This window comes from Oncorhynchus keta, chromosome 22 (genome assembly GCF_023373465.1).
Source record: "Oncorhynchus keta strain PuntledgeMale-10-30-2019 chromosome 22, Oket_V2, whole genome shotgun sequence".
Lineage (NCBI taxonomy): Eukaryota > Metazoa > Chordata > Actinopteri > Salmoniformes > Salmonidae > Oncorhynchus > Oncorhynchus keta.
In genome coordinates, this window is record NC_068442.1 from 18,573,915 (window position 1) to 18,599,028 (window position 25,114).

Here is a 25,114-nt window from a genome sequence, read left to right on the forward strand (position 1 = left end):
AGGCTGAGTGAGGATGCCCAGCTCAGACACCAGGGTGGCATCCATGAAACTCTTGTCGGCCCCAGAGTCCTTGAGAACCCGGAGAGATTTAGACTGGTCACCCCACAGGAGGATGGCATGGAGAGAGGTGCGAGTAAGGGCAGAAGAAAACTCTCTGCATGGCCCACCAAAGTACTTGTACCGACTGATGAGCCTGGTCTCTTTAAAGGACAGGTAGACACATAATGACCGGCAGTTCCACAGTACAGACAACTCTGGGTGTTAAGTCTGCATAAGCGTTCGGCTGGAGACAGCCTAGCTCTGCCGAGTTGCATAGGCTCCGAAAAAGGCGAGTCAGCAGACCTCAGAGATTCTCGGCAGAACTCTGGTAAGATCGGATCCTCTCTGGGATGTAGACACCAGTGACTTCCAAAGTTCCTCTAGGGCAAGGTGAGATCCTTGGGCGAGCAATTGGGACCGGAATCGGACCCCCCCCAAGTTCTCCTAGCCGGCCATCGATCCGGATGGTCAAGGCGATGAGCGAATCGAGATCCGTAGGCAGCTCCCCGGCTGCGAGCCTGTCCTTAACCTTTTCCGATAATCCATGAAGGAATGTGTTAAACAGGGAGTCTGGGTTCCAGGCACTCTCGGTAGCCAACGTGCGGAAGTCAACCGCATAGTCCCTCACACTGCGGGAGTCTTGGCGAAGCTGAAGTAACTTCCGGGCTGACTCTCTCCCGGACAACAGAGAATCTAAAACTTTTTTTCACCTCAGCCACAAACTCATCCAGGCTGAAATGCATGGCAGATTGTTGTTCCCACACCGCAGTAGCCCAGGCGAGAGCGCTCATGGCTTGGGGTAGAAGCTGTTTAGAAGCATCTTGGACCTGGACTTGGTGCTCCGGTACAGCTTGCCGTGTGGTAGCAGAGAAAACAGTCTATGACTTGGTTAAAAAGGCTGGAGATAGGCTTGGCGATGATAGGAGCAGCAACCTTAAAGAAGAAAGGGTCTAAAGCATCTGACCCAAGTTTAAGGAGCTCCTTTAGCACCTCGGACTCAGTTGACTGCCTGCAGGGAGAAGCTGTGTAGTGGGGTAGGGAAAAAGAGGGAGAAGCATCGGGGATAGTCGCATTAGAAGGGGTGGAGATGAAGAAATGTTGGACGGGCAAGAAGGCATGGCTGAGTCAAATAGAAATCCTGACTTAATAAAGTGGTGATTAAAGAGCTCAGCCATGTGCTTCTCGTCAGTAACAACCACATCATCAACATTAAGGGACATGGGCAGCTGTGAGGAGGAGGGTTTATTCTCCAGGTCTTTAACTGTTTTCCAGAACTTCTTGGGGTTAGACCCACAGAGAAAGAACTGCTCCTTTAAAGTAACTAACTTTGGCCTTCCGGATAGCCTGAGTGCACTTATTTGTCATTTGCCTGAACGATGGCCAGTCAGCCTGAGTATGCGTGTGCCGAGCCTTCCACCAAATGCAATTCTTGAGGTGGAGTAACTCTACAAGATCACGGTCAAACCAGGGACTGAACCTGTTTTTAATTCTTATTTTCTTTATGGGGGCGTGTTTGTTATCAATACCACTGAAAATATTAAAAAGGAAGGTCCATGCGTCTTCGACAGAGGAGATCAAGCTGATTCTATCCCATTTTTTACAGAGGCCAGTTCATGAAGGAAAGCTTGCTTATTAAAGTTGTTTAGCAAGCGTCTATGTCAAATCAGGACAGGTTATTTCACTGAGCAGCCATTACGAACACAGGCAGTAAAACAGTGATCACTAAGGTTATTACAGAATATTCAAGCCCAGCCCTGCTGAGCTTTGATTTGTCACTGACAACTACCAATGTGCTTATCGTGAGAATGATTTGAACAAATTCATAGATTCACTGTTGCTATCGAAGTCATTCCAATGGGTAGTTTTAACAGAGAAAATGAAATGTAACCATACCTTTGAATTAAGTGAAATATATAATCAATGATAATATTTAGCTGTGTTGTAGTACTCGAGTCCTCAACTTGGACTCGACCATTGGTGACTCTGACTTGGACTCGGACTCGCCTTCTCGACCATTGTTGACTCGGACTCGCCTTCTCGTGACTTGTATTTGCTTGGACTGGATAGGCTACTTTCATAAGCAGAATATTAGCTAAACTGAGTGTGCAGCGCATCGAGGGTTCTGTTCTCTAGCAGTGGGAAGGAAGAACACACAGTCTAAATCAGCTAGTGAGCTGTGGGGGAGCAGGTATATATTGTGGGCAGGCAGACTCCACTCCGACTCCACCTACGATCATAGGCTAAACATCGTGCAAGAGACTCATTTGCTTTCCTCGTAACCAACAGTCAACAGCCTACTATTTACAGGGCCTTCAGAAAGTATTCACACTTTTACTTCTTCCATATTTTGTTGCGTTACAGCCTGAATTTAAAATGTATTCAATTTAACATTTGTGTCACTGATCTACACGCAATACCCAATAATGTCAAAGTGGAATTTTGTTTGTAGAATTTCTTTTAAATTAATAGATTTCATTTAAAGCTGAAATGTCTTGAGTCAATAAGTATTCAACCCCTTTGTTATGACAAGCCTACAGTAAATAAGTTCAGGAGTAAAAATTTGCTTAACAAATCGCATAATAAGTTGCATGGACTCATTCCGTGTTCAATAATAGTGGTTAACCAGGTTTTGACAAGCCTCCCTTTAGTCAACCTACACACATATCAGTGGGCAATTATAAAAAGTGAGAGCTTGACTTACAATTTATTTATGCAGTAAATAAGAAATTAAACACAGGTATTGAGTAAAACTTTGGAGATAGTGATGAATAGTAAATTAGTTGTTGTTTTTTCATGAAGTTGTGGCGATATACTGTGACTCCGACTCGAGCACTGGAGAATTTGGACTTGACTTGGACTTGAGGTTTCGTGACCCGACTACAACAATGCTATTTAGGTCCATATAGCGTTTGCGAAGTCATTAACAGCTGTTGTTTCAATTTAACCCAGGGTTCAAGAATAAGACTAAATCAAATAAAATATATTTAAAGTGCATTTAAAGTTTGATTAGATGCAGTCCTATTCTTCAACTTAGATGTTTGTTTGAGATGGAGACGTGAATCCAACATGTCAATTATACATTTGTAAACAAATTGAATGCTTTTTAAATACTCGAGCTGACATTGTGAAAAATCTGTTGATTTGCTCTTGAGCAAGGTACTTAATCTTAATTTGCTCCAGGGGCAACGTACTACTATGACTTACATTTCACGGCACCTATCTGGTGCATGTGACAATAAAACATATTTATGAAGCACAGTGAAAAGACATGACGTTGTTGTATAAATACCAAATATCTGACATTGTATTCCCATTGTAACTTTGTTGTGCTTTAAATGGTCGAAAGTGCAGTGATAACCCATTTTAATGACTACACCAAAAATCAAACATTGTTTTCCAATTGGAATTTGGTTGTTCTATTAGATGGTTGAAAGCATAGTGATAACACATTGGGGATTCAACAAATGTTTCGTTTTTTAGTACAAACCTGTCGTTTAGAGCTGTGCCTTCACTCAACATGCACTGTCTATCCACCCCCATACCGGTACTACACATGCTTCCCACTTCTGCTTGTCTCGGTTCTTCCTTGCTTATCTGTATGCATGGCAACCCTTATCGCTATGACTACCATTAGTGTTAACCTTGCTTCCTTTCTGCCAACGCAGCAACAGGAAATATGTGTCACCTGCGATATGAGCTGCTGCTAGTTTGATAGAGAGGATGTTTGCCACCTCATGTTTCATATCTCTAGTTGTGAGGCCATATCTATGATTCTCTGTAGGGCAGGGTTCCCCAACTGGCCCCTCCAAGTTGTCTGAGCAAAGAAAAACATTTAAAAGTTATTATTATAAAATGTAAAAAAAAGACTGGAAAAACACCAGCATATCAGCTCCAAGTGATTTCAATCTGTTCCAAAGTATTTCCATGCATAATAGAGAGTACGTTTGGGTGGTATAACATATATACCGTATACCGGAGTATTTGGAAATAGCCACAGGATTGTTTTTCAATATCACCAAATGCTGACGCTTTTTACTATATTTTCATATTTGTAGCTACTTTTTATGCAAACACCTGCAGTCTACTTGTTTAATACGTTAGGAGATAAAGCAGATTGCGTTCTTCATTTCACCTGTCACATTATTTTACATTATGAAGCTTACCGTAGTTCCCCAGAACAGTTGAGCCAGTCACGTGCTTGTTTGTAAATAGCACAATGGTAGAAGGCAGGAGCAGGTGAGTCCAGCTGTGTATTGACAGGGGTCGTGTTTTAAATTGAAAGTCGAGAGTGTTTTTGTGCTTCAATAGAAGTTTTCCTTCACAGAAAATACATTAAAGCAACACATTCGGCAGAAAATAGCTTCATTTTCATCAGAAGTGCAACGGTATTTGGCTGGCAGCCACACAAGTAAATGAGCCTACAGTGAAAATTGTCCTGTTTAAAAAAAAATGTTTAGTCCCACTAAGCGCAAACCAGATGGGAAGGCGTATCATTGCAGAATGCTGTGGTAGCCAGGCTGGTTAACTGTGCCTTGAATTCTAAATAAATCACTGACAGTGTCACCAGCAAAGCACCCCCAAACCATCACACCTCTTCCTCCATGCTTCACGGTGGGAACCACACATGCAGAGATCATCTGTTCACCTAATTTGCATCTCACACAGGCAATGCGGTTGGAACCAAAAACATCAAATTGGACTCATCAGACCAAAGGACAGATTTCCACCGGTCTAACGTCCATTGTTCATGTTTCTTGGTCCAAGCAAGTCTCTTCTTATTATTTGTGTCCTTTAGTAGTGGTTTCTTTGTTGCAATTCGACAATGAAGGCCTGATTCACGCAGTCTCCTCTGAACAGTTTATTTTGAGATGTGTCTGTTACTTGAACTCTGTGAAGCATTTATTTGGGCTGCCATTAGGCTGGTAACTCTAATGAATGTATCATCTGCAGCAGAGGTAACTCTGGGTCTTCCTTTTCTGTGGCAGTTCTCATGAGAGCCAGTTTCATCATTGCGCTTGATGGGTTTGCGACTGCAGTTGAAGAAACTTTCAAAGTTCTTGAAATGTTCCGCATTGACTGACCATCATGTCTTAAAGTAATGATGGACTGTCGTTTCTCTTTGCTTATTTGAGTTCTTGCCACAATATGGACTTGGTCTTTTACCAAATAGGGCAATCTTCTGTATACCACCTTGTCACAATACAACTGAATGGCTCAAACGCATTAAGAAGGAAAGAAATCCCACAAATGAACTTTAAACAAGGTACACCTGTTAATTTAAATGCATTCCAGGCGACGACCTCATGAAGCTGGTTGAGAGAATGCCAAGAGTGTGCAAAGCTGTCATCAAGGCAAAAGGTGGCTACTTTCAAGAATCTCAAATATTGCTTACTACATGATTACACATTTCATAGTTTTGATGCCTTCACTATTATTCTATGTAGAAAAATAGTAAAAATAAAGAAAATGCCTGGAATAAGTAGGTGTGTCCAAAACGTTTGACTGGTACTGTAAATGGATAACTTTATGAGCTGGATTGCCTGTCTTTGCAGTTTGTGTATTTTCTTTTGCGCCCGTTAGAATATTTAGCTAGCAGCGTCCATGGAAATGTGCTATTACTTGTGCTAATTTAGTTAGCATTCTGGCAATAGACACCGGATGGGCTTTTTTGGCACTTTTTTGTGTACTAAGTTGATAATACCATAAATCACAAAGAAGGACGGTATGACGATTAGAAAATCTGGATACCGCCCAACAGAGAGATATACACAGGTGTCGAAAGCATTCCACAGGGAATGCTGGATGTCCTTCGGGTGGTGAACCATTCTTGATACACATGGGAAACTGTTGAGCATAAAACAAACTAGTAGCATTGCAGTTCTTGACACACTCATACTGATGCGCCTGGCACCTACTACCATACCCTGCTCAAAAGCACTTAAATATTTTGGCTTGCCCATTCACCTTCTGAATGACACGCACAATCCACGTCTCAATTTTCTCAAGGCTTAAAAATCCTTCTTCAACCGTTCTCCTCCCCTTCATCTAGACTGACTGAAGTGGATTTGACAAGTGATATCAATAAGCTTTCACCTGGATTCACGTGGTCAGTCTGTCATTGAAAGAGAAGGTGTTTCTAATGTTTTGTACACTCACTGTATGTGATCGTATACAAATGTAAGCACTGTTAAAATTATTGTCTTCGCCAAATATTATCTGTTAAGACTTCTTTACAGTCAATTTGCAGTCTGGCTGAAGCCTGGACTGCCCTGTTATTCGATTAGCCTTTAGCTAGCTAGCTAGCTGCCCTACCCCTGTGTCCTGAATAAGAATGCCTACTTTGTCTGGGAATAGCCTATTTCCCAGGTGCTCAAAGTGCTTTACATACTAAAGGTAGGAAGTTAAGGACTCACCTCAACTACTAACATGTAGCACCCATGTGAGTGATGCCATGGCAGCTGTATTGCACCAGAAGGTTGTACCAGTCCATGCAGTACAGCACCATTGTCCTTTAGCTCCCTGCTCTGCCTCTGTCTGGTGGATGAGAATCATTACTCTGGTTTCTTAACCCCCCAGAATACAACGCTATTTAGCCAGTGGTTAGCCCTGATGTGGGCGGCCTTCACACAAATTGGATTTTTCGTGCAGAGCTGAAAGTAAAGGTCATATTCAATCAGATATCCCCCATGACTCATTAATGAGAATTTGTTTATAGAAATTATGTAGCCAAGGGGGAACGGACTAGAGTGCTGGCTGACTGGCTGATCTGGACATGCAAATGACTTGTTTGTACACACTGAGACCCATGTGCATATGCAACTCAGACAATGTATAAACACACACACGCATGCACTAACAAATATAAACACACACGCACACAAACTCACAAGCAAACCTATGTACTTGTACACTCACCTCATACACAATAATAGTTCACACTTATTTTCTTCACACATGGTTACACACACGCACCTTGATCATATCCAAGGAAATATGCTGCTATCTCGATGCCCCAGTAGCTTTTGCTATATTCCTTCCTGCATCCTATCCCCATGACAACCAATTGAAAAGTTTGGCCCAGGGAGTCATACAAACCTGGCCTGCATTTCCTGCTTTCTCTCTGCCAGCATACATTCTTCCTGATAGGACTGAGTGTGCTTCTCTCTCTCTTTCCCTCTCCCCCTCTCTCGCTCGCTCTCTCTTTCTACTTCAGACTGAACTCCCTCCCTGCCCCTCAGACAATTGCGCTCCAGCAAAGAGGTCAGCTAGAGCCATGTTAATACTGCCGCTCGTTTTGACAAAGCATTCAACATCTACAGCACTCAGAGAAAAAAAGCCTTATATCTCCATGTTCTTGTAATACATTATTACATTAAGTTATTTGGTTACTGTGTTGCAAAGCCAATGCAAGGTCAATCCCCTTTACAAATGAAGTATTTTTCACATTACATCTGTGTCCCAAATGAACACGTTTAATACAGAACTCCTGAAATGCAGTGTTTTGTGTGCTTATTGTTTACAGATGGCGCCGACAGATATGGCAGATCTGCTTCTAGCTCCTAAGGGTGGAAAATAGATTGTGTGCGTGTCTCAGTAGTTTGGTAGTTTGCACCTACATACATACATACATACATACATACATACATACATACATACATACATACATACATACATACATACATACATACATACATACATACATACATACATACAGTGGGGCAAAAAAAGTATTTAGTCAGCCACCAATTGTGCAAGTTCTCCCACTTAAAAAGATGAGAGAGGCCTGTAATTTTCCTCATAGGTATACTTCAACTATGACAGACAAAATGAGAGAAAAAAATCCAGAAAATCACATTGTAGGATTTTTAATGAATTTATTTGCAAATTATGGTGGAAAAAAACTTTTGTTATTGACCAAATACTTAATCTCAATACTTTGTCATTGCCAACAAAGGGTATATAACAGAGGTCAAACGTTTTCTGTAAGTCTTCACAAGGTTTTCACACACTGTTGCTGGTATTTTGGCCCATTCCTCCATGCAGATCTCCTCTAGAGCAGTGATGTTTTGGGGCTGTTGCTGGGCAACACAGACTTTCAACTCAAGATTTTCTATGGGGTTGAGATCTGGAGACTGGCTAGGCCACTCCAGGACCTTGAAATGCTTCTTACGAAGCCACTCCTTCGTTGCCCGGGCGGTGTGTTTGGGATCATTGTCATGCTGAAAGACCCAGCCACGTTTCATCTTCAATGCCCTTGCTGATGGAAGGAGGTTTTCACTCAAAATCTTACGATACATGGCCCCATTCATTCTTTCCTTTACAAGGATCAGTCGTCCTGGTCCCTTTGCAGAAAAACAGCCCCAAAGCATGATGTTTCCACCCCCATGCTTCACAGTAGGTATGGTGTTCTTTGGATGCAACTCAGCATTCTTTGTCCTCCAAACTTTTTTTTTCACCAAAAAGTTATATTTTGGTTTCATGTGAACATATGGCATTCTCCCAATCCTTCTTCTGGATCATCTAAATGCTCTCTAGCAAACTTCAGATGGGCCTGGACACGTACTGGCTAAAGCAGGGGGAAACGTTTGGCACTGCAGGATTTGAGTCCCTGGCGGCGTAGTGTGTTACTGATGGTAGGCTTTGTTACTTTGGTCCCAGCTCTCTGCAGGTCATTCACTAGGTCCCCCCGTGTGGTTCTGGGATTTTTGTGATCATTTTGACCCCACAGGGTGAGATCTTGCATGGAGCCCCAGATTGAGGGAGATTATTAGTGGTCTTGTATGTCTTCCATTTCCTAATAATTGCTCCCACAGTTGATTTCTTCAAACCAAGCTGCTTACCTATTACCTACAGATTCAGTCTTCCCAGCCTGGTGCAGGTCTACAGTTTTGTTTCTGGTGTCCTTTGACAGCTCTTTGGTCTTGGTCATAGTGGAGTTTGGAGTGTGACTGTTTGAGGTTGTGGACAGGTGTCTTTTATACTGATAACAAGTTCAAACAGGTGCCATTAATACAGGAAACAAGTGGAGAACAGAGGAGCCTCTTAAAGAAGAAGTTACAGGTCTGTGAGAGCCAGAAGTCTTGCTTGTTTGTAGGTGACCAAATACTTATTTTCCACCATAATTTGCAAATAAATTCATTAAAATCCTACAATGTGATTTTCTGGATTTTTTTCTCATTTTGTCTGTCATAGTTGAAGTGTACCTATGATGAAAATTACAGGCATCTCATCTTTTTAAGTGGGAGAACTTGCACAATTGGTGGCTGACTAAATATGTTTTTGCCCCACTGTACATACATACATGTAAATGTGTTCTATGTATGGAGAGGAGAGCAGAGGAGAGGAGAGCTAACGGGGCTTACTGGTCCATGCCCTCTTAGTGGAGTTTAACCCCCAACCTTATCGAAGGAGGGAGAGAGGAGAAGAGAGGTGGGAGAGAGGGAAGATGGTGAGAGAAGGAGAGAGAGAGAGAGGTGGTAATGGCATGGACAAAGGACAGAGAGAGAAAAAGGGGGAGATGGGAATATAGGCAGAAAAAGTAAGGGGATAAACATGAATAAATCCCAGAAAGCTGGCTGTTTGGCCATGATCCTTCCAGCTCCACCACAATGTCTCTGAGCTTGTGTGTGTGTCTGCGAAACGTGCATGCAACATGTGTTTCTTTTCTCTCGCTTTCTCTCTCTCGCTTTCGCTCCATCTCTCCCTTGTCCCTCCATGTCCTCCCGGGGCCAGTGGGAGTGTGGAGCTTATGGAAAGTCTGTGTCATGGAGGAGAGGCCAGAAAGGATTGCGGGGCTTACAGAGGGAGTGTGTGTGTGTGTGGTGTAATATCTGTTGTTACAGCTCTGTCTCAGACACACTCCTCACACACCACAGAGGAGAAGAGACCATCTATTTCAACATTGAAGGAACACCTTTTTTTATTACACACATTGATCATAAAAAATACATCAGAACTGAGAGAAGTAAGTAGGGGAGGAAAAGGAAAGAGAGGAAAGACAAAAAATGTAGAAGGGGATGGGATAGAAAAAGATAGTAGAGGAGCGAAGAAGAAGAGAGCAGTTGAAGAATGGGGAGAGGAGTGCAGAGTAGATTCAGAGGGATGTAGAATAGGTCTGGTGCAGCCCAGACGCTTAATGGATGACTGATCAATGAGCTTCTGCAATTAATACCACAGACCAGGATGAAATATTGATTAAGGCCTTGCTCTCTTTCTTTCTTCCTCTCTCTCCCCTCTCGTTCTCCTCTCTCTGTCTTTCTACTTCAGATTGAACTCCCTCCCTGCCCCTCAGACAGTTGCGCTCCAGCAAAGCGGCTTCCCCGAAATCTACAAAAGAAAAATAAATGCTAATGTGCCGTTGTAGAGCACACATTGTCGGATGCACTGACTTGAAACAAGGCTATTAGAAGATATGAGCCCCTCTGATGAATATTGCAACAGAGTCTTTATTGGAGAGATCTATCGCCGCACTAAACAACGCTCATTCTCTACACCAAGTAGCCTGTCTGTATCGCTCTGTCTTACCATCCGTTAAAAAAGGCAGCTTTCTAAATGCAGATGCGTTCTAAATGATGTTTTCATCATTGATATTGCACACACTTGTCTTGACAGAAGGTTGCTGGCCCTGTGGCATCACCTACTAGGAAAACATTAGCTCATAATGCCTTGATGGTTTACGATGTAGGCTCATTGAAATGTTGTTATTTTCAATCATTGTAAATATGTACAGCATATGGGAGTCACTCACTGCTCCTCTTTTGCACATCGGTAACATCGCTTGAACGTTGTTGGCCGGGAGTGATCATAAAGTTCCATTAAAGTTTCAGGGCCAAGAGAAAGCAAGGCTGAAGGCTGCTCTTTAGGGCCAACCTACTGCAGGTTGTTCTCCCTCAGAAGGTTATTGTATTGTACGGCGCCAGACTGGGCCAGGACTCTGAAGGGGCCAGATTGATTAGTTTGATCTTCCAGCCTCCTATAGCAGACTGCCTCAGTCTCTGCCTGCCCTCCTTTCTTTCACCCAGACTCCATCACCCATCGATTTTCCTTCCCTCACAAACGCACAGGCAAGGTCAGATAATGTCCTTTCAACTCCTGGTCCTCTCTCACCGACGACGATGCGCAGCCTATAGGGAGGAGGTCAGTGACCTGGCAGTGTGGTGCCAGGACAACAACCTCTCTCTCAACAACAGCAAGAATAAGGAGCTGATCATGGACTTCAGGAAACGGAGGGCCGAGCACGCCCCCATCCACATTGACGTAGCTGAAGTTGAGCGGCTCAAGAGCTTTGGTGTCCACATCATTAAGGAATTATTATGGTCCACAGCCACCAAGACGGTCATGAAGAAGGCACGATAACACCTCTATCCGCTCAGGAGGCTGAAAAGATTTGGCATTGGCCCTCAGATCCTTAAAAAGTTCTACAGTTGCACCATTGAGAGCATCTTGACTGGCTGGATCACTGCTTGGTATTGCAACTGCTTGGCATCCGACCACAAGGCTCTACAGAGGGTAGTGCGTACGGCCCAGTACATCCCTGGGGCTGAGCTCCCTGCCATCCAGGACCTCTATACCAGGCGGTGTCAGAGGAAGGCCCTAAGAATGACCTATCTCCCTCAAGTATGAGGGCAGAATGCAATTTGTAAGTCGCTCTGGATAAGAGCGTCTGCTAAATGACTTAAATGTTAAATGTAAATGTAAGTACCCCTGCACATCGACTTGATACTGGTACTCTGTGTATATAGCCAACGATTCGGAACTCATTGTGTATTTATTCCTCATGTTTATTATTTTTCTATTATAAAAAAAATATATATATATGCATTGTTGGGAAGGGCCTGTAAGTAAGCATTTCACTGTTTGTCTACAACAGTTTACAGTTTACGAAGCATGTGACATAACATTTGATTGGATTTGAAGAAACAATCATGTGTTTTAATATGCGCTGCTTTTCATTGTGTCCATCTATGATAAAGGGACTCAGATGAATCTCCAGCTACTCAAAGGTTCAACAGTATATGTACTATGCAGCAATGGCCTTCATTTGGCTGCATGAAAAGGGAAAACCTTAGTATTTAATTAAAGCAATGAAAAAATGTTTGCTGCTTGGAAGTTTTATGGCAAACAAATTTGATATTAAGAATGCTCTCTTGGATAAGGTTTAGGAGAGATTTGAAAGGAAAAGCACTCACCCCTGAAGTGTGCGTGCGTGCGTGGGCATGCCTCTGCGCTTGTTTGTGCTTCCGTCCATGTGTTAGTGTGTGTGTCAGTGAGATCAGGTTGTGTTTTACTGCTGGTGATAGACTTTTCTAGAGGAATCGGCCTGACTGCAGGCCATTTGGTTTCATGTTTTCCTGCTGCGCTGAACACTGCCACTAACTTTGGAAGCCATTCAACACAGAAAAAAAACTGGGGCTGGTTTTTGTAAACAACTTCTATTTAGGCTCAGAGAAAAAGGAAAAAAACTTGGCCCGGAATGAAAGAAGTTCAACTAAGAGGGAGAGAGTCACAGGAGGGTTGGGAGAGGGAAAGAGGTAGGGGGGAGAGGTTGAAGAGCAATGCTCTGAGTGGAAAAAACAACAACATGGAAGTTCTTCAATTTAGAGAGGTGGGAGAGAGAACAATGCCAGGCAACAAAAACTAAGAGAAACAAGGAAAATGTAATAACAGGGTCTGAGTTTTATTTTGTTAAGTCTCTGCCCTCTTCACTCCCCTTATTTTACTCCAAAATGGCTTTTTATGTCCTGAGAGCTGCACTCTGTTCTACCTGTGAAGGACGAGGCGACCTCCAACCGGATGTGATACAGTGGTTCCTCAATTAAAAGTTGTTTCATACCAGGCTATAGCATGCGGTTTACTACCCACCTCCACAGGGGTGCATCTCAATGGTCTTAAATGGCTCCGTACCCACAAATCATTCTCAGCTTGAATTCTCACTTTCTTAGGAGGCCAAAAGAAATACAAACAAGACATATGTGATAGACGGGAATCTGTTTTTATTGTTTTCTACATCAAAGTGAGACTGAGTGAGAGAAAATATGAAGAAAAACAACAACATTTGAGTTTTCTTCATTGTTTATGGACAAATTAGCTTTAATGTACACCTACACAGCCTGTTTAGATCCTTGCTGTTATGTTGTGCTTCAGCTCGGGAGCCATGTCTTTTTTCTCCCCAGCGTTTGTTTAATGAATGTGATATACCACCCATGCAAAATGGGCTTTAAGCGCTCAGGCCACCTCTGTGGCAGTAAACAAAGGCTTCCAGAGTGTACGCACACACACACACACACCCACCCTTCAGCCAGGAGAGGAGAATATGCGGGTGCTCTGCATACCCCTCCCTCTACCACATATTATCGACACAGCTTGAAAGAGCTCATAAATCGGCCTACCACAATAGATTGTAAGGGGAGAAATGTGAGCCCCTAGCATATGAAAAATCGCTGTGGACAGGCCACGTGGTCAGTCTGTCATTGAAAGAGAAGGTGTTTCTAATGTTTTGTACACTCACTGTATGTGATCGTATACAAATGTAAGCACTGTTAAAATTATTGTCTTCGCCAAATATTATCTGTTAAGACTTCTTTACAGTCAATTTGCAGTCTGGCTGAAGCCTGGACTGCCCTGTTATTCGATTAGCCTTTAGCTAGCTAGCTAGCTGCCCTACCCCTGTGTCCTGAATAAGAATGCCTACTTTGTCTGGGAATAGCCTATTTCCCAGGTGCTCAAAGTGCTTTACATACTAAAGGTAGGAAGTTAAGGACTCACCTCAACTACTAACATGTAGCACCCATGTGAGTGATGCCATGGCAGCTGTATTGCACCAGAAGGTTGTACCAGTCCATGCAGTACAGCACCATTGTCCTTTTAGCTCCCTGCTCTGCCTCTGTCTGGTGGATGAGAATCATTACTCTGGTTTCTTAACCCCCCAGAATACAACGCTATTTAGCCAGTGGTTAGCCCTGATGTGGGCGGCCTTCACACAAATTGGATTTTTCGTGCAGAGCTGAAAGTAAAGGTCATATTCAATCAGATATCCCCATGACTCATTAATGAGAATTTGTTTATAGAAATTATGTAGCCAAGGGGAACGGACTAGAGTGCTGGCTGACTGGCTGATCTGGACATGCAAATGACTTGTTTGTACACACTGAGACCCATGTGCATATGCAACTCAGACAATGTATAAACACACACACGCATGCACTAACAAATATAAACACACACGCACACAAACTCACAAGCAAACCTATGTACTTGTACACTCACCTCATACACAATAATAGTTCACACTTATTTTCTTCACACATGGTTACACACACGCACCTTGATCATATCAAGGAAATATGCTGCTATCTCGATGCCCCAGTAGCTTTTGCTATATTCCTTCCTGCATCCTATCCCCATGACAACCAATTGAAAAGTTTGGCCCAGGGAGTCATACAAACCTGGCCTGCATTTCCTGCTTTCTCTCTGCCAGCATACATTCTTCCTGATAGGACTGAGTGTGCTTCTCTCTCTCTTTCCCTCTCCCCCTCTCTCGCTCGCTCTCTCTTTCTACTTCAGACTGAACTCCCTCCCTGCCCCTCAGACAATTGCGCTCCAGCAAAGAGGTCAGCTAGAGCCATGTTAATACTGCCGCTCGTTTTGACAAAGCATTCAACATCTACAGCACTCAGAGAAAAAAAGCCTTATATCTCCATGTTCTTGTAATACATTATTACATTAAGTTATTTGGTTACTGTGTTGCAAAGCCAATGCAAGGTCAATCCCCTTTACAAATGAAGTATTTTTCACATTACATCTGTGTCCCAAATGAACACGTTTAATACAGAACTCCTGAAATGCAGTGTTTTGTGTGCTTATTGTTTACAGATGGCGCCGACAGATATGGCAGATCTGCTTCTAGCTCCTAAGGGTGGAAAATAGATTGTGTGCGTGTCTCAGTAGTTTGGTAGTTTGCACCTACATACATACATACATACATACATACATACATACATACATACATACATACATACATACATACATACATACATACATACATACATACATACATACATACATACAGTGGGGCAAAAAAAGTATTTAGTCAGCCACCAATTGTGCAAGTTCTCCCACTTAAAAAGATGAGAGAGGCCTGTAATTTTCCTCATAGGTATACTTCAACTATGACAGACAAAATGAGAGAAAAAAATCCAGAAAATCACATTGTAGGATTTTTAATGAATTTATTTGCAAATTATGGTGGAAAAAAACTTTTGTTATTGACCAAATACTTAATCTCAATACTTTGTCATTGCCAACAAAGGGTATATAACAGAGGTCAAACGTTTTCTGTAAGTCTTCACAAGGTTTTCACACACTGTTGCTGGTATTTTGGCCCATTCCTCCATGCAGATCTCCTCTAGAGCAGTGATGTTTTGGGGCTGTTGCTGGGCAACACAGACTTTCAACTCAAGATTTTCTATGGGGTTGAGATCTGGAGACTGGCTAGGCCACTCCAGGACCTTGAAATGCTTCTTACGAAGCCACTCCTTCGTTGCCCGGGCGGTGTGTTTGGGATCATTGTCATGCTGAAAGACCCAGCCACGTTTCATCTTCAATGCCCTTGCTGATGGAAGGAGGTTTTCACTCAAAATCTTACGATACATGGCCCCATTCATTCTTTCCTTTACAAGGATCAGTCGTCCTGGTCCCTTTGCAGAAAAACAGCCCCAAAGCATGATGTTTCCACCCCCATGCTTCACAGTAGGTATGGTGTTCTTTGGATGCAACTCAGCATTCTTTGTCCTCAAAACTTTTTTCACCAAAAAGTTATATTTTGGTTTCATGTGAACATATGGCATTCTCCCAATCCTTCTTCTGGATCATCTAAATGCTCTCTAGCAAACTTCAGATGGGCCTGGACACGTACTGGCTAAAGCAGGGGAAACGTTTGGCACTGCAGGATTTGAGTCCCTGGCGGCGTAGTGTGTTACTGATGGTAGGCTTTGTTACTTTGGTCCCAGCTCTCTGCAGGTCATTCACTAGGTCCCCCGTGTGGTTCTGGGATTTTGTGATCATTTTGACCCCACAGGGTGAGAACTTGCATGGAGCCCCAGATTGAGGGAGATTATTAGTGGTCTTGTATGTCTTCCATTTCTAATAATTGCTCCCACAGTTGATTTCTTCAAACCAAGCTGCTTACCTATTACCTACAGATTCAGTCTTCCCAGCCTGGTGCAGGTCTACAGTTTTGTTTCTGGTGTCCTTTGACAGCTCTTTGGTCTTGGTCATAGTGGAGTTTGGAGTGTGACTGTTTGAGGTTGTGGACAGGTGTCTTTTATACTGATAACAAGTTCAAACAGGTGCCATTAATACAGGAAACAAGTGGAGAACAGAGGAGCCTCTTAAAGAAGAAGTTACAGGTCTGTGAGAGCCAGAAGTCTTGCTTGTTTGTAGGTGACCAAATACTTATTTTCCACCATAATTTGCAAATAAATTCATTAAAAAATCCTACAATGTGATTTTCTGGATTTTTTTTCTCATTTTGTCTGTCATAGTTGAAGTGTACCTATGATGAAAATTACAGGCATCTCATCTTTTTAAGTGGGAGAACTTGCACAATTGGTGGCTGACTAAATATGTTTTTGCCCCACTGTACATACATACATGTAAATGTGTTCTATGTATGGAGAGGAGAGCAGAGGAGAGGAGAGCTAACGGGGCTTACTGGTCCATGCCCTCTTAGTGGAGTTTAACCCCCAACCTTATCGAAGGAGGGAGAGAGGAGAAGAGAGGTGGGAGAGAGGGAAGATGGTGAGAGAAGGAGAGAGAGAGAGAGGTGGTAATGGCATGGACAAAGGACAGAGAGAGAAAAAGGGGGAGATGGGAATATAGGCAGAAAAAGTAAGGGGATAAACATGAATAAATCCCAGAAAGCTGGCTGTTTGGCCATGATCCTTCCAGCTCCACCACAATGTCTCTGAGCTTGTGTGTGTGTCTGCGAAACGTGCATGCAACATGTGTTTCTTTTCTCTCGCTTTCTCTCTCTCGCTTTCGCTCCATCTCTCCCTTGTCCCTCCATGTCCTCCCGGGGCCAGTGGGAGTGTGGAGCTTATGGAAAGTCTGTGTCATGGAGGAGAGGCCAGAAAGGATTGCGGGGCTTACAGAGGGAGTGTGTGTGTGTGTGGTGTAATATCTGTTGTTACAGCTCTGTCTCAGACACACTCCTCACACACCACAGAGGAGAAGAGACCATCTATTTCAACATTGAAGGAACACCTTTTTTTATTACACACATTGATCATAAAAAATACATCAGAACTGAGAGAAGTAAGTAGGGGAGGAAAAGGAAAGAGAGGAAAGACAAAAAATGTAGAAGGGGAGGGGATAGAAAAAGATAGTAGAGGAGCGAAGAAGAAGAGAGAGCAGTTGAAGAATGGGGAGAGGAGTGCAGAGTAGATTCAGAGGGATGTAGAATAGGTCTGGTGCAGCCCAGACGCTTAATGGATGACTGATCAATGAGCTTCTGCAATTAATACCACAGACCAGGATGAAATATTGATTAAGGCCTTGCTCTCTTTCTTTCTTCCTCTCTCTCCCCTCTCGTTCTCCTCTCTCTGTCTTTCTACTTCAGATTGAACTCCCTCCCTGCCCCTCAGACAGTTGCGCTCCAGCAAAGCGGCTTCCCCGAAATCTACAAAAGAAAAATAAATGCTAATGTGCCGTTGTAGAGCACACATTGTCGGATGCACTGACTTGAAACAAGGCTATTAGAAGATATGAGCCCCTCTGATGAATATTGCAACAGAGTCTTTATTGGAGAGATCTATCGCCGCACTAAACAACGCTCATTCTCTACACCAAGTAGCCTGTCTGTATCGCTCTGTCTTACCATCCGTTAAAAAGGCAGCTTTCTAAATGCAGATGCGTTCTAAATGATGTTTTCATCATTGATATTGCACACACTTGTCTTGACAGAAGGTTGCTGGCCCTGTGGCATCACCTACTAGGAAAACATTAGCTCATAATGCCTTGATGGTTTACGATGTAGGCTCATTGAAATGTTGTTATTTTCAATCATTGTAAATATGTACAGCATATGGGAGTCACTCACTGCTCCTCTTTTGCACATCGGTAACATCGCTTGAACGTTGTTGGCCGGGAGTGATCATAAAGTTCCATTAAAGTTTCAGGGCCAAGAGAAAGCAAGGCTGAAGGCTGCTCTTTAGGGCCAACCTACTGCAGGTTGTTCTCCCTCAGAAGGTTATTGTATTGTACGGCGCCAGACTGGGCCAGGACTCTGAAGGGGCCAGATTGATTAGTTTGATCTTCCAGCCTCCTATAGCAGACTGCCTCAGTCTCTGCCTGCCCTCCTTTCTTTCACCCAGACTCCATCACCCATCGATTTTCCTTCCCTCACAAACGCACAGGCAAGGTCAGATAATGTCCTTTCAACTCCTGGTCCTCTCTCACCGACGACGATGCGCAGCCTATAGGGAGGAGGTCAGTGACCTGGCAGTGTGGTGCCAGGACAACAACCCTCTCTCAACAACAGCAAGAATAAGGAGCTGATCATGGACTTCAGGAAATGGAGGGCCGAGCACGCCCCATCCACATTGACGTAGCTGAAGTTGAGCGGCTCAAGAGCTTTGGTGTCCACATCATTAAGGAATTATTATGGTCCACAGCCACCAAGACGGTCATGAAGAAGGCACGATAACACCTCTATCCGCTCAGGAGGCTGAAAAGATTTGGCATTGGCCCTCAGATCCTTAAAAAGTTCTACAGTTGCACCATTGAGAGCATCTTGACTGGCTGGATCACTGCTTGGTATTGCAACTGCTTGGCATCCGACCACAAGGCTCTACAGAGGGTAGTGCGTACGGCCCAGTACATCCCTGGGGCTGAGCTCCCTGCCATCCAGGACCTCTATACCAGGCGGTGTCAGAGGAAGGCCCTAAGAATGACCTATCTCCCTCAAGTATGAGGGCAGAATGCAATTTGTAAGTCGCTCTGGATAAGAGCGTCTGCTAAATGACTTAAATGTTAAATGTAAATGTAAGTACCCCTGCACATCGACTTGATACTGGTACTCTGTGTATATAGCCAACGATTCGGAACTCATTGTGTATTTATTCCTCATGTTTATTATTTTTCTATTATAAAAAAAATATATATATGTATTGTTGGGAAGGGCCTGTAAGTAAGCATTTCACTGTTTGTCTACAACAGTTTACAGTTTACGAAGCATGTGACATAACATTTGATTGGATTTGAAGAAACAATCATGTGTTTTAATATGCGCTGCTTTTCATTGTGTCCATCTATGATAAAGGGACTCAGATGAATCTCCAGCTACTCAAAGGTTCAACAGTATATGTACTATGCAGCAATGGCCTTCATTTGGCTGCATGAAAAGGGAAAACCTTAGTATTTAATTAAAGCAATGAAAAAATGTTTGCTGCTTGGAAGTTTTATGGCAAACAAATTTGATATTAAGAATGCTCTCTTGGATAAGGTTTAGGAGAGATTTGAAAGGAAAAGCACTCACCCCTGAAGTGTGTGTGCGTGGGCATGCCTCTGCGCTTGTTTGTGCTTCCGTCCATGTGTTAGTGTGTGTGTCAGTGAGATCAGGTTGTGTTTTACTGCTGGTGATAGACTTTTCTAGAGGAATCGGCCTGACTGCAGGCCATTTGGTTTCATGTTTTCCTGCTGCGCTGAACACTGCCACTAACTTTGGAAGCCATTCAACACAGAAAAAAAACTGGGGCTGGTTTTTGTAAACAACTTCTATTTAGGCTCAGAGAAAAAGGAAAAAAACTTGGCCCGGAATGAAAGAAGTTCAACTAAGAGGGAGAGAGTCACAGGAGGGTTGGGAGAGGGAAAGAGGTAGGGGGGAGAGGTTGAAGAGCAATGCTCTGAGTGGAAAAAACAACAACATGGAAGTTCTTCAATTTAGAGAGGTGGAGAGAGAACAATGCCAGGCAACAAAAACTAAGAGAAACAAGGAAAATGTAATAACAGGGTCTGAGTTTTATTTTGTTAAGTCTCTGCCCTCTTCACTCCCCTTATTTTACTCCAAAATGGCTTTTTTATGTCCTGAGAGCTGCACTCTGTTCTACCTGTGAAGGACGAGGCGACCTCCAACCGGATGTGATACAGTGGTTCCTCAATTAAAAGTTGTTTCATACCAGGCTATAGCATGCGGTTTACTACCCACCTCCACAGGGGTGCATCTCAATGGTCTTAAATGGCTTCGTACCCACAAATCATTCTCAGCTTGAATTCTCACTTTCTTAGGAGGCCAAAAGAAATACAAACAAGACATATGTGATAGACGGGAATCTGTTTTTATTGTTTTCTACATCAAAGTGAGACTGAGTGAGAGAAAATATGAAGAAAAAACAACAACATTTGAGTTTTCTTCATTGTTTGCGGACAAATTAGCTTTAATGTACACCTACACAGCCTGTTTAGATCCTTGCTGTTATGTTGTGCTTCAGCTCGGGGCCATGTCTTTTTTTCTCCCCAGCGTTTGTTTAATGAATGTGATATACCACCCATGCAAAATGGGCTTTAAGCGCTCAGGCCACCTCTGTGGCAGTAAACAAAGGCTTCCAGAGTGTACGCACACACACACACACACACCCACCCTTCAGCCAGGAGAGGAGAATATGCGGGTGCTCTGCATACCCCTCCCTCTACCACACATTATCGACACAGCTTGAAAGAGCTCATAAATCGGCCTACCACAATAGATTGTAAGGGGAGAAATGTGAGCCCCTAGCATATGAAAAATCGCTGTGGACAGGCCGATTCTCTTTTGTTATTAAGAGTGGGAAAAACACAGGGAGATGTTTGGGTGTTGGCTGGCTGAGAGGTGTACTGTGTACCCACTCAGTACACCGCCTTTACGGGGTTTGAGGCCTTGCTTTCAAATGCTGGGTTTTACTAGAGCCGCCTGTTATGTATGCAGTGTCTGTGCCCACATACTGGTGGCTAACTGGTTACTGGCAGTGGTTGCTCAACTGGCAGCTAGCTATGCAACCTACTTGGTAGCTCTTGTATGAGGTGGATTACTTAGACAGAAAGTTTGATCTATACTTTAAGCACCTGAGTTACTGAGCTTTTGTGTTGCATACATTTTCCAGGGGGAATTAACCATTGACTAAAACATGTTTTCAGCTTTCTCTCTCTCCAGTTAGTGGATTTCTAATCTAGATAACACTCTCAGGGGTTCTTTGATTTGCACAGTAGCATCTCCCAGATGGTGGACTCATCTTGCGATGGCAGGTTTGGGTCACACTATGGGACAGACTCCATGTGCAAATCCAATGCACTTCTCAAAATGCCAATCCTGGCCCTAGAATGCCACTATCTGCAATGGATTGAAAAGCAGTAACCAAGTAACCAAGGTCTTTCTGGTCTGACTTCTCCCCACAAGTCTCTGTCTGTGGTGTAGCAACTTCCTGCACAGTGTTTTCCTCCTCCAGCGAGGGGAGATCAATACATCTGAGGCAGGCAGCTGAGGTTCGGTGCTACTGGTGTTAAACGGTGCCGAATGATGGGGGTGGAGGCTCGTCAATCTCCTGGCTGTCCACTGAGATCTGTCCTCTGGCCCCCTCTCCATCTACCCTCCGTTAGACTGACTGGTGTTGGATCTATTCCAAGGGTCCCCTCCACTATCTGTTCTCTTTTTGTCTCTGTCTGCTTCCTGCCTGCTCTCCTTCCTAACTGCTTTCCATTCTGTCTCCAACCAGTAGCTCTTAAGCTGAGGGCAGTAGGCCAATAGAGAAAGTGCAAAGAAGTACTGCAGGATAAGTAGAACTGATTAATTCACTGACCTTTAGTATGACAGAACAACAGTTCAGTATTCAAAGTGCACCATTGCCAGAATGCCAATAAGAGGATCATTTAAGGCCATGAATAACACTCCATCAACATCCTGTAATATACAGTGGTTGTCTGGAATTGTCCCATATAACACATCCCTCTCTCTCTACCATTCTCCTCTTCTCTCTCACTACTTCTCTCCCGCTCTCTTCCTGTCCTGCTCTTCATCTCTCTCCTTTCTTCCCCCCTTTCTTTCCCTCTCCTCTCCATCTCTCTCCTGCTGTCCTTCCTTCCTTCTCATTCTCTCTTCTTCCTTATCTATCTCTCTCTCGCTCTCTACTTCTCTCATCCCCACAGCTCAACTCTATTATGACACACTTAAAACTGCAGTATCATCCATCCATAGATATTTCTGCCATCATCTTAAATAACAGACCCTTCTCTCCCCCCTCTCTCTCTCCCTCTCCCCCCTCTCTCTCTCCCTCCCCCCTCTCTCTCTCCCTCCCCCCCCTCTCTCCCTCTCCCCCCCTCTCTCTCCCCTCTCTCTCCCCTCTCTCTCCCCCTCTCTCTCTCCCCCCTCCCCCCTCTCTCCCTCCCTCTCTCCCCCCTCTCTCTCTCCCTCTCTCTCTCCCTCTCTCCCCCTCTCTCTCTCCCTCTCTCCTCCCCACAGCCAAGATAAAGTCCAAGTGTGCCCCGACGTTTTTCGCCTGTGCCAACGGGATCCACTGTATCATCGGGCGCTTCCGTTGTAACGGCTTCAGTGACTGTCCTGACGGGAGCGACGAGGAGAACTGCAGTGAGTATCCCACGGCAACCACCTCCCATCCCATAATAACCCTTACAACCAAACCTCATCGTGACCCTAATATACACCTATTATGGAAACCACTCTCTATTTAGCCACATACTGTATTCACACTCAGGTTGGTCTTCTGGACCTATAGTCAGTGCGATTTGTCCTCTTGTTAGCAGACACAGTACAGAGATAGGGATCATTTGGGAGCCAGCTGTAGTATATTATAGTGGAAGATTGGGAGAGGGATTGGTGGGAGTGGTGTCTCTCTCCATCTCAACCGAGCAGCTTTTAACGAACCAATCACTCTCCATCTTCAGAAACACTATGCATAGCCCGCAGGCCCCCACGCCGACGCGGCTTACACATCTAATCTAGCTATTTCAATGGAGCTGTTCTTGGCTTGGAACAAAGGCCAAGCAGCACAGAGTGCAAAGAGGAATCAGAACTTTTCTGATTTCTCGATTCCATGTGATGTGTTACATTACTCCCCTCTTCAAATTTCTGATAATTTTGGATAGTCTAAAATCCCAACGTTTCTGTTAAATTGGACTGTGTTACAGTATATGTTTTGGATTTAGGTTTGAGGTTTCTCTTTTTTTTTTTAACAGCTTCTGTTCTTTAGTTTAACACTTAAAGTGCCAGGCCTCGAGGGACCCCACTTTGAGCCAATGACGTGTCTTTTGGGATGTGAGCATTCTAACAGTCTAATAAATAAATGTAATACTATCGGGAAAATAATCCTTTGGTTGTGTTTATGAAGGTCTTAGGTAACATTAGAATACGGGAAAAAATATTTTGACATAATAGCATTTTTATTTGTTTGTTACTGTAGGCTATGTGTAAAAATGAAAAAACACTAAAAGCACAGAATTTGAAGTGATAAACCAATTTTATTCATGGTTTTGCCTTTGTACAACTATGTAAAAAAAAAAAGTATGTGCGTTGGAACACGGTAACAACTTCGACACAACAAATGCAAATACCCAAACCACTAAGACGCACGGTCAGCAAGACACACTGTCAAATTAATCAATTATCATTATCCTAAACATCAGTATCAGTTCAAAGTGGGCTTGATAAATAGTCAAATCAGCACGAAAGCAAAAATAGTCCATTATTGTCATTTATTGGACATATTATTTTTGGCCTCACTCGTGCTTACAGTAAAGCATCTGTCTTCATGCAATGGCATCAGTTCGATCTCTTTTAGCTGTTATCCCTTTTCCTAAGAGTCGACACATCTTTGTCGCTTTTTCTTTCTTGCAACTCTTCCCATAAATATGTCGCTTGCAGATGTCGTAGGTTCTGGTCCGAGTGCAACTGCCAGGTGAGCTGTGTGTAGTTTGGTCTCTGCACTTCTAGTGTTAAGGAGCTAGTGGTTATAAAAACAAATCAAAACAATGCCTACAGTATGTTTATCACATACCTAATCTCTAACCCCTGACCTCTAACCTCTGAGTCATGTTGTTGTACTCTCACAGCAGGTAACCCGCTGGTGTGCTTGGAGGCTCGCTTCAAGTGTCGTAACGGGCGCTGTGTGGACCGCAGCTTCCTGTGTAATGGACAAGACAACTGTCAGGACAACAGCGACGAGGAACACTGCCTCACCACCGCAGGTAAGGAGTTATATGCTACATAACTAAACGCTAAAACACGGCTACATGCTAATGACCACTGTAGAAAGACAGCCATTCGACAGTTACATGCCAACTACTTGAAACATAGCAGCATTGCTTGACCACTGCAGGTATGCAGCTGCATGCTAACTATGCGCAAACGACACACTATCACGGCTACAAGCTAACGGGATCACAGTCACAGGGCACCATTATTATCCTTAACAGTGTTCGCCAGGATTCAATACTTGGCTTCCTCTTACACTCCAAGCCAACTTTTGCAGTCAGAAGCAAGACTCTAGCTTGTTGTTCCTGCAGAGACAGTTGACATGTACCTCCATACACATCTCCCAGACCCCCGTGGCCTTCAGAACAGATTACAGCAGAGAAGCTCAGGGTTTACCGTGTTTATTTTCCCTCTGTGCTGAGGAGGAGAAGGGGGAATTTAATCTACATAACACACACACCCAAAGGTATACACACACACACCATCTATGTTCCCTCCCCTAGCAGTTCCTCTCTCTCTCTAAAATAATAGCTGAGCTGCTGCAGGTGACAGATAAGGCAATAATATCTGCTTTAAGACACCTGAGCTCAGCCTACAATCCTGTCTTCCTCTCCACACACACCACTTCTTCTCCTTCACCTCTTCTACTGTCCTCTTCCCCCCCACACCCCACTTCTTCTATATATATATATATTCTCCTCCAGTCCTACTCCCCACACTCACTGCTTCTTTTTGTTCTCTGCGTCTCTACCTCTCCTCTTCCCCCACACTCCCCTCTTCTTCCCCCACACTCCCCTCTTCTTCCCCCACACTCCCCTCTTCTTCTCTTCCACTCCCCTC

At 43.7% G+C, this 25,114-nt stretch overlaps 1 protein-coding gene across 2 annotated transcripts in view; it reads left to right on the forward strand.

Moving 5' to 3' along the window:
• Positions 1-25,114, forward strand: part of LOC118370953 (low-density lipoprotein receptor class A domain-containing protein 3-like) — a 146,471-nt gene that overhangs the window by 79,480 nt on the left and 41,877 nt on the right. The window contains exons 3-4 of one of the 2 annotated variants that reach the window (XM_052474841.1): positions 22,526-22,651; positions 24,136-24,267. In XM_052474841.1, the coding sequence (XP_052330801.1) occupies positions 22,526-22,651; positions 24,136-24,267 (258 nt within the window). Of the gene's footprint in view, positions 1-22,525; positions 22,652-24,132; positions 24,268-25,114 lie in introns of both variants that reach the window. The other variant, XM_052474840.1, reaches the window with a different exon arrangement.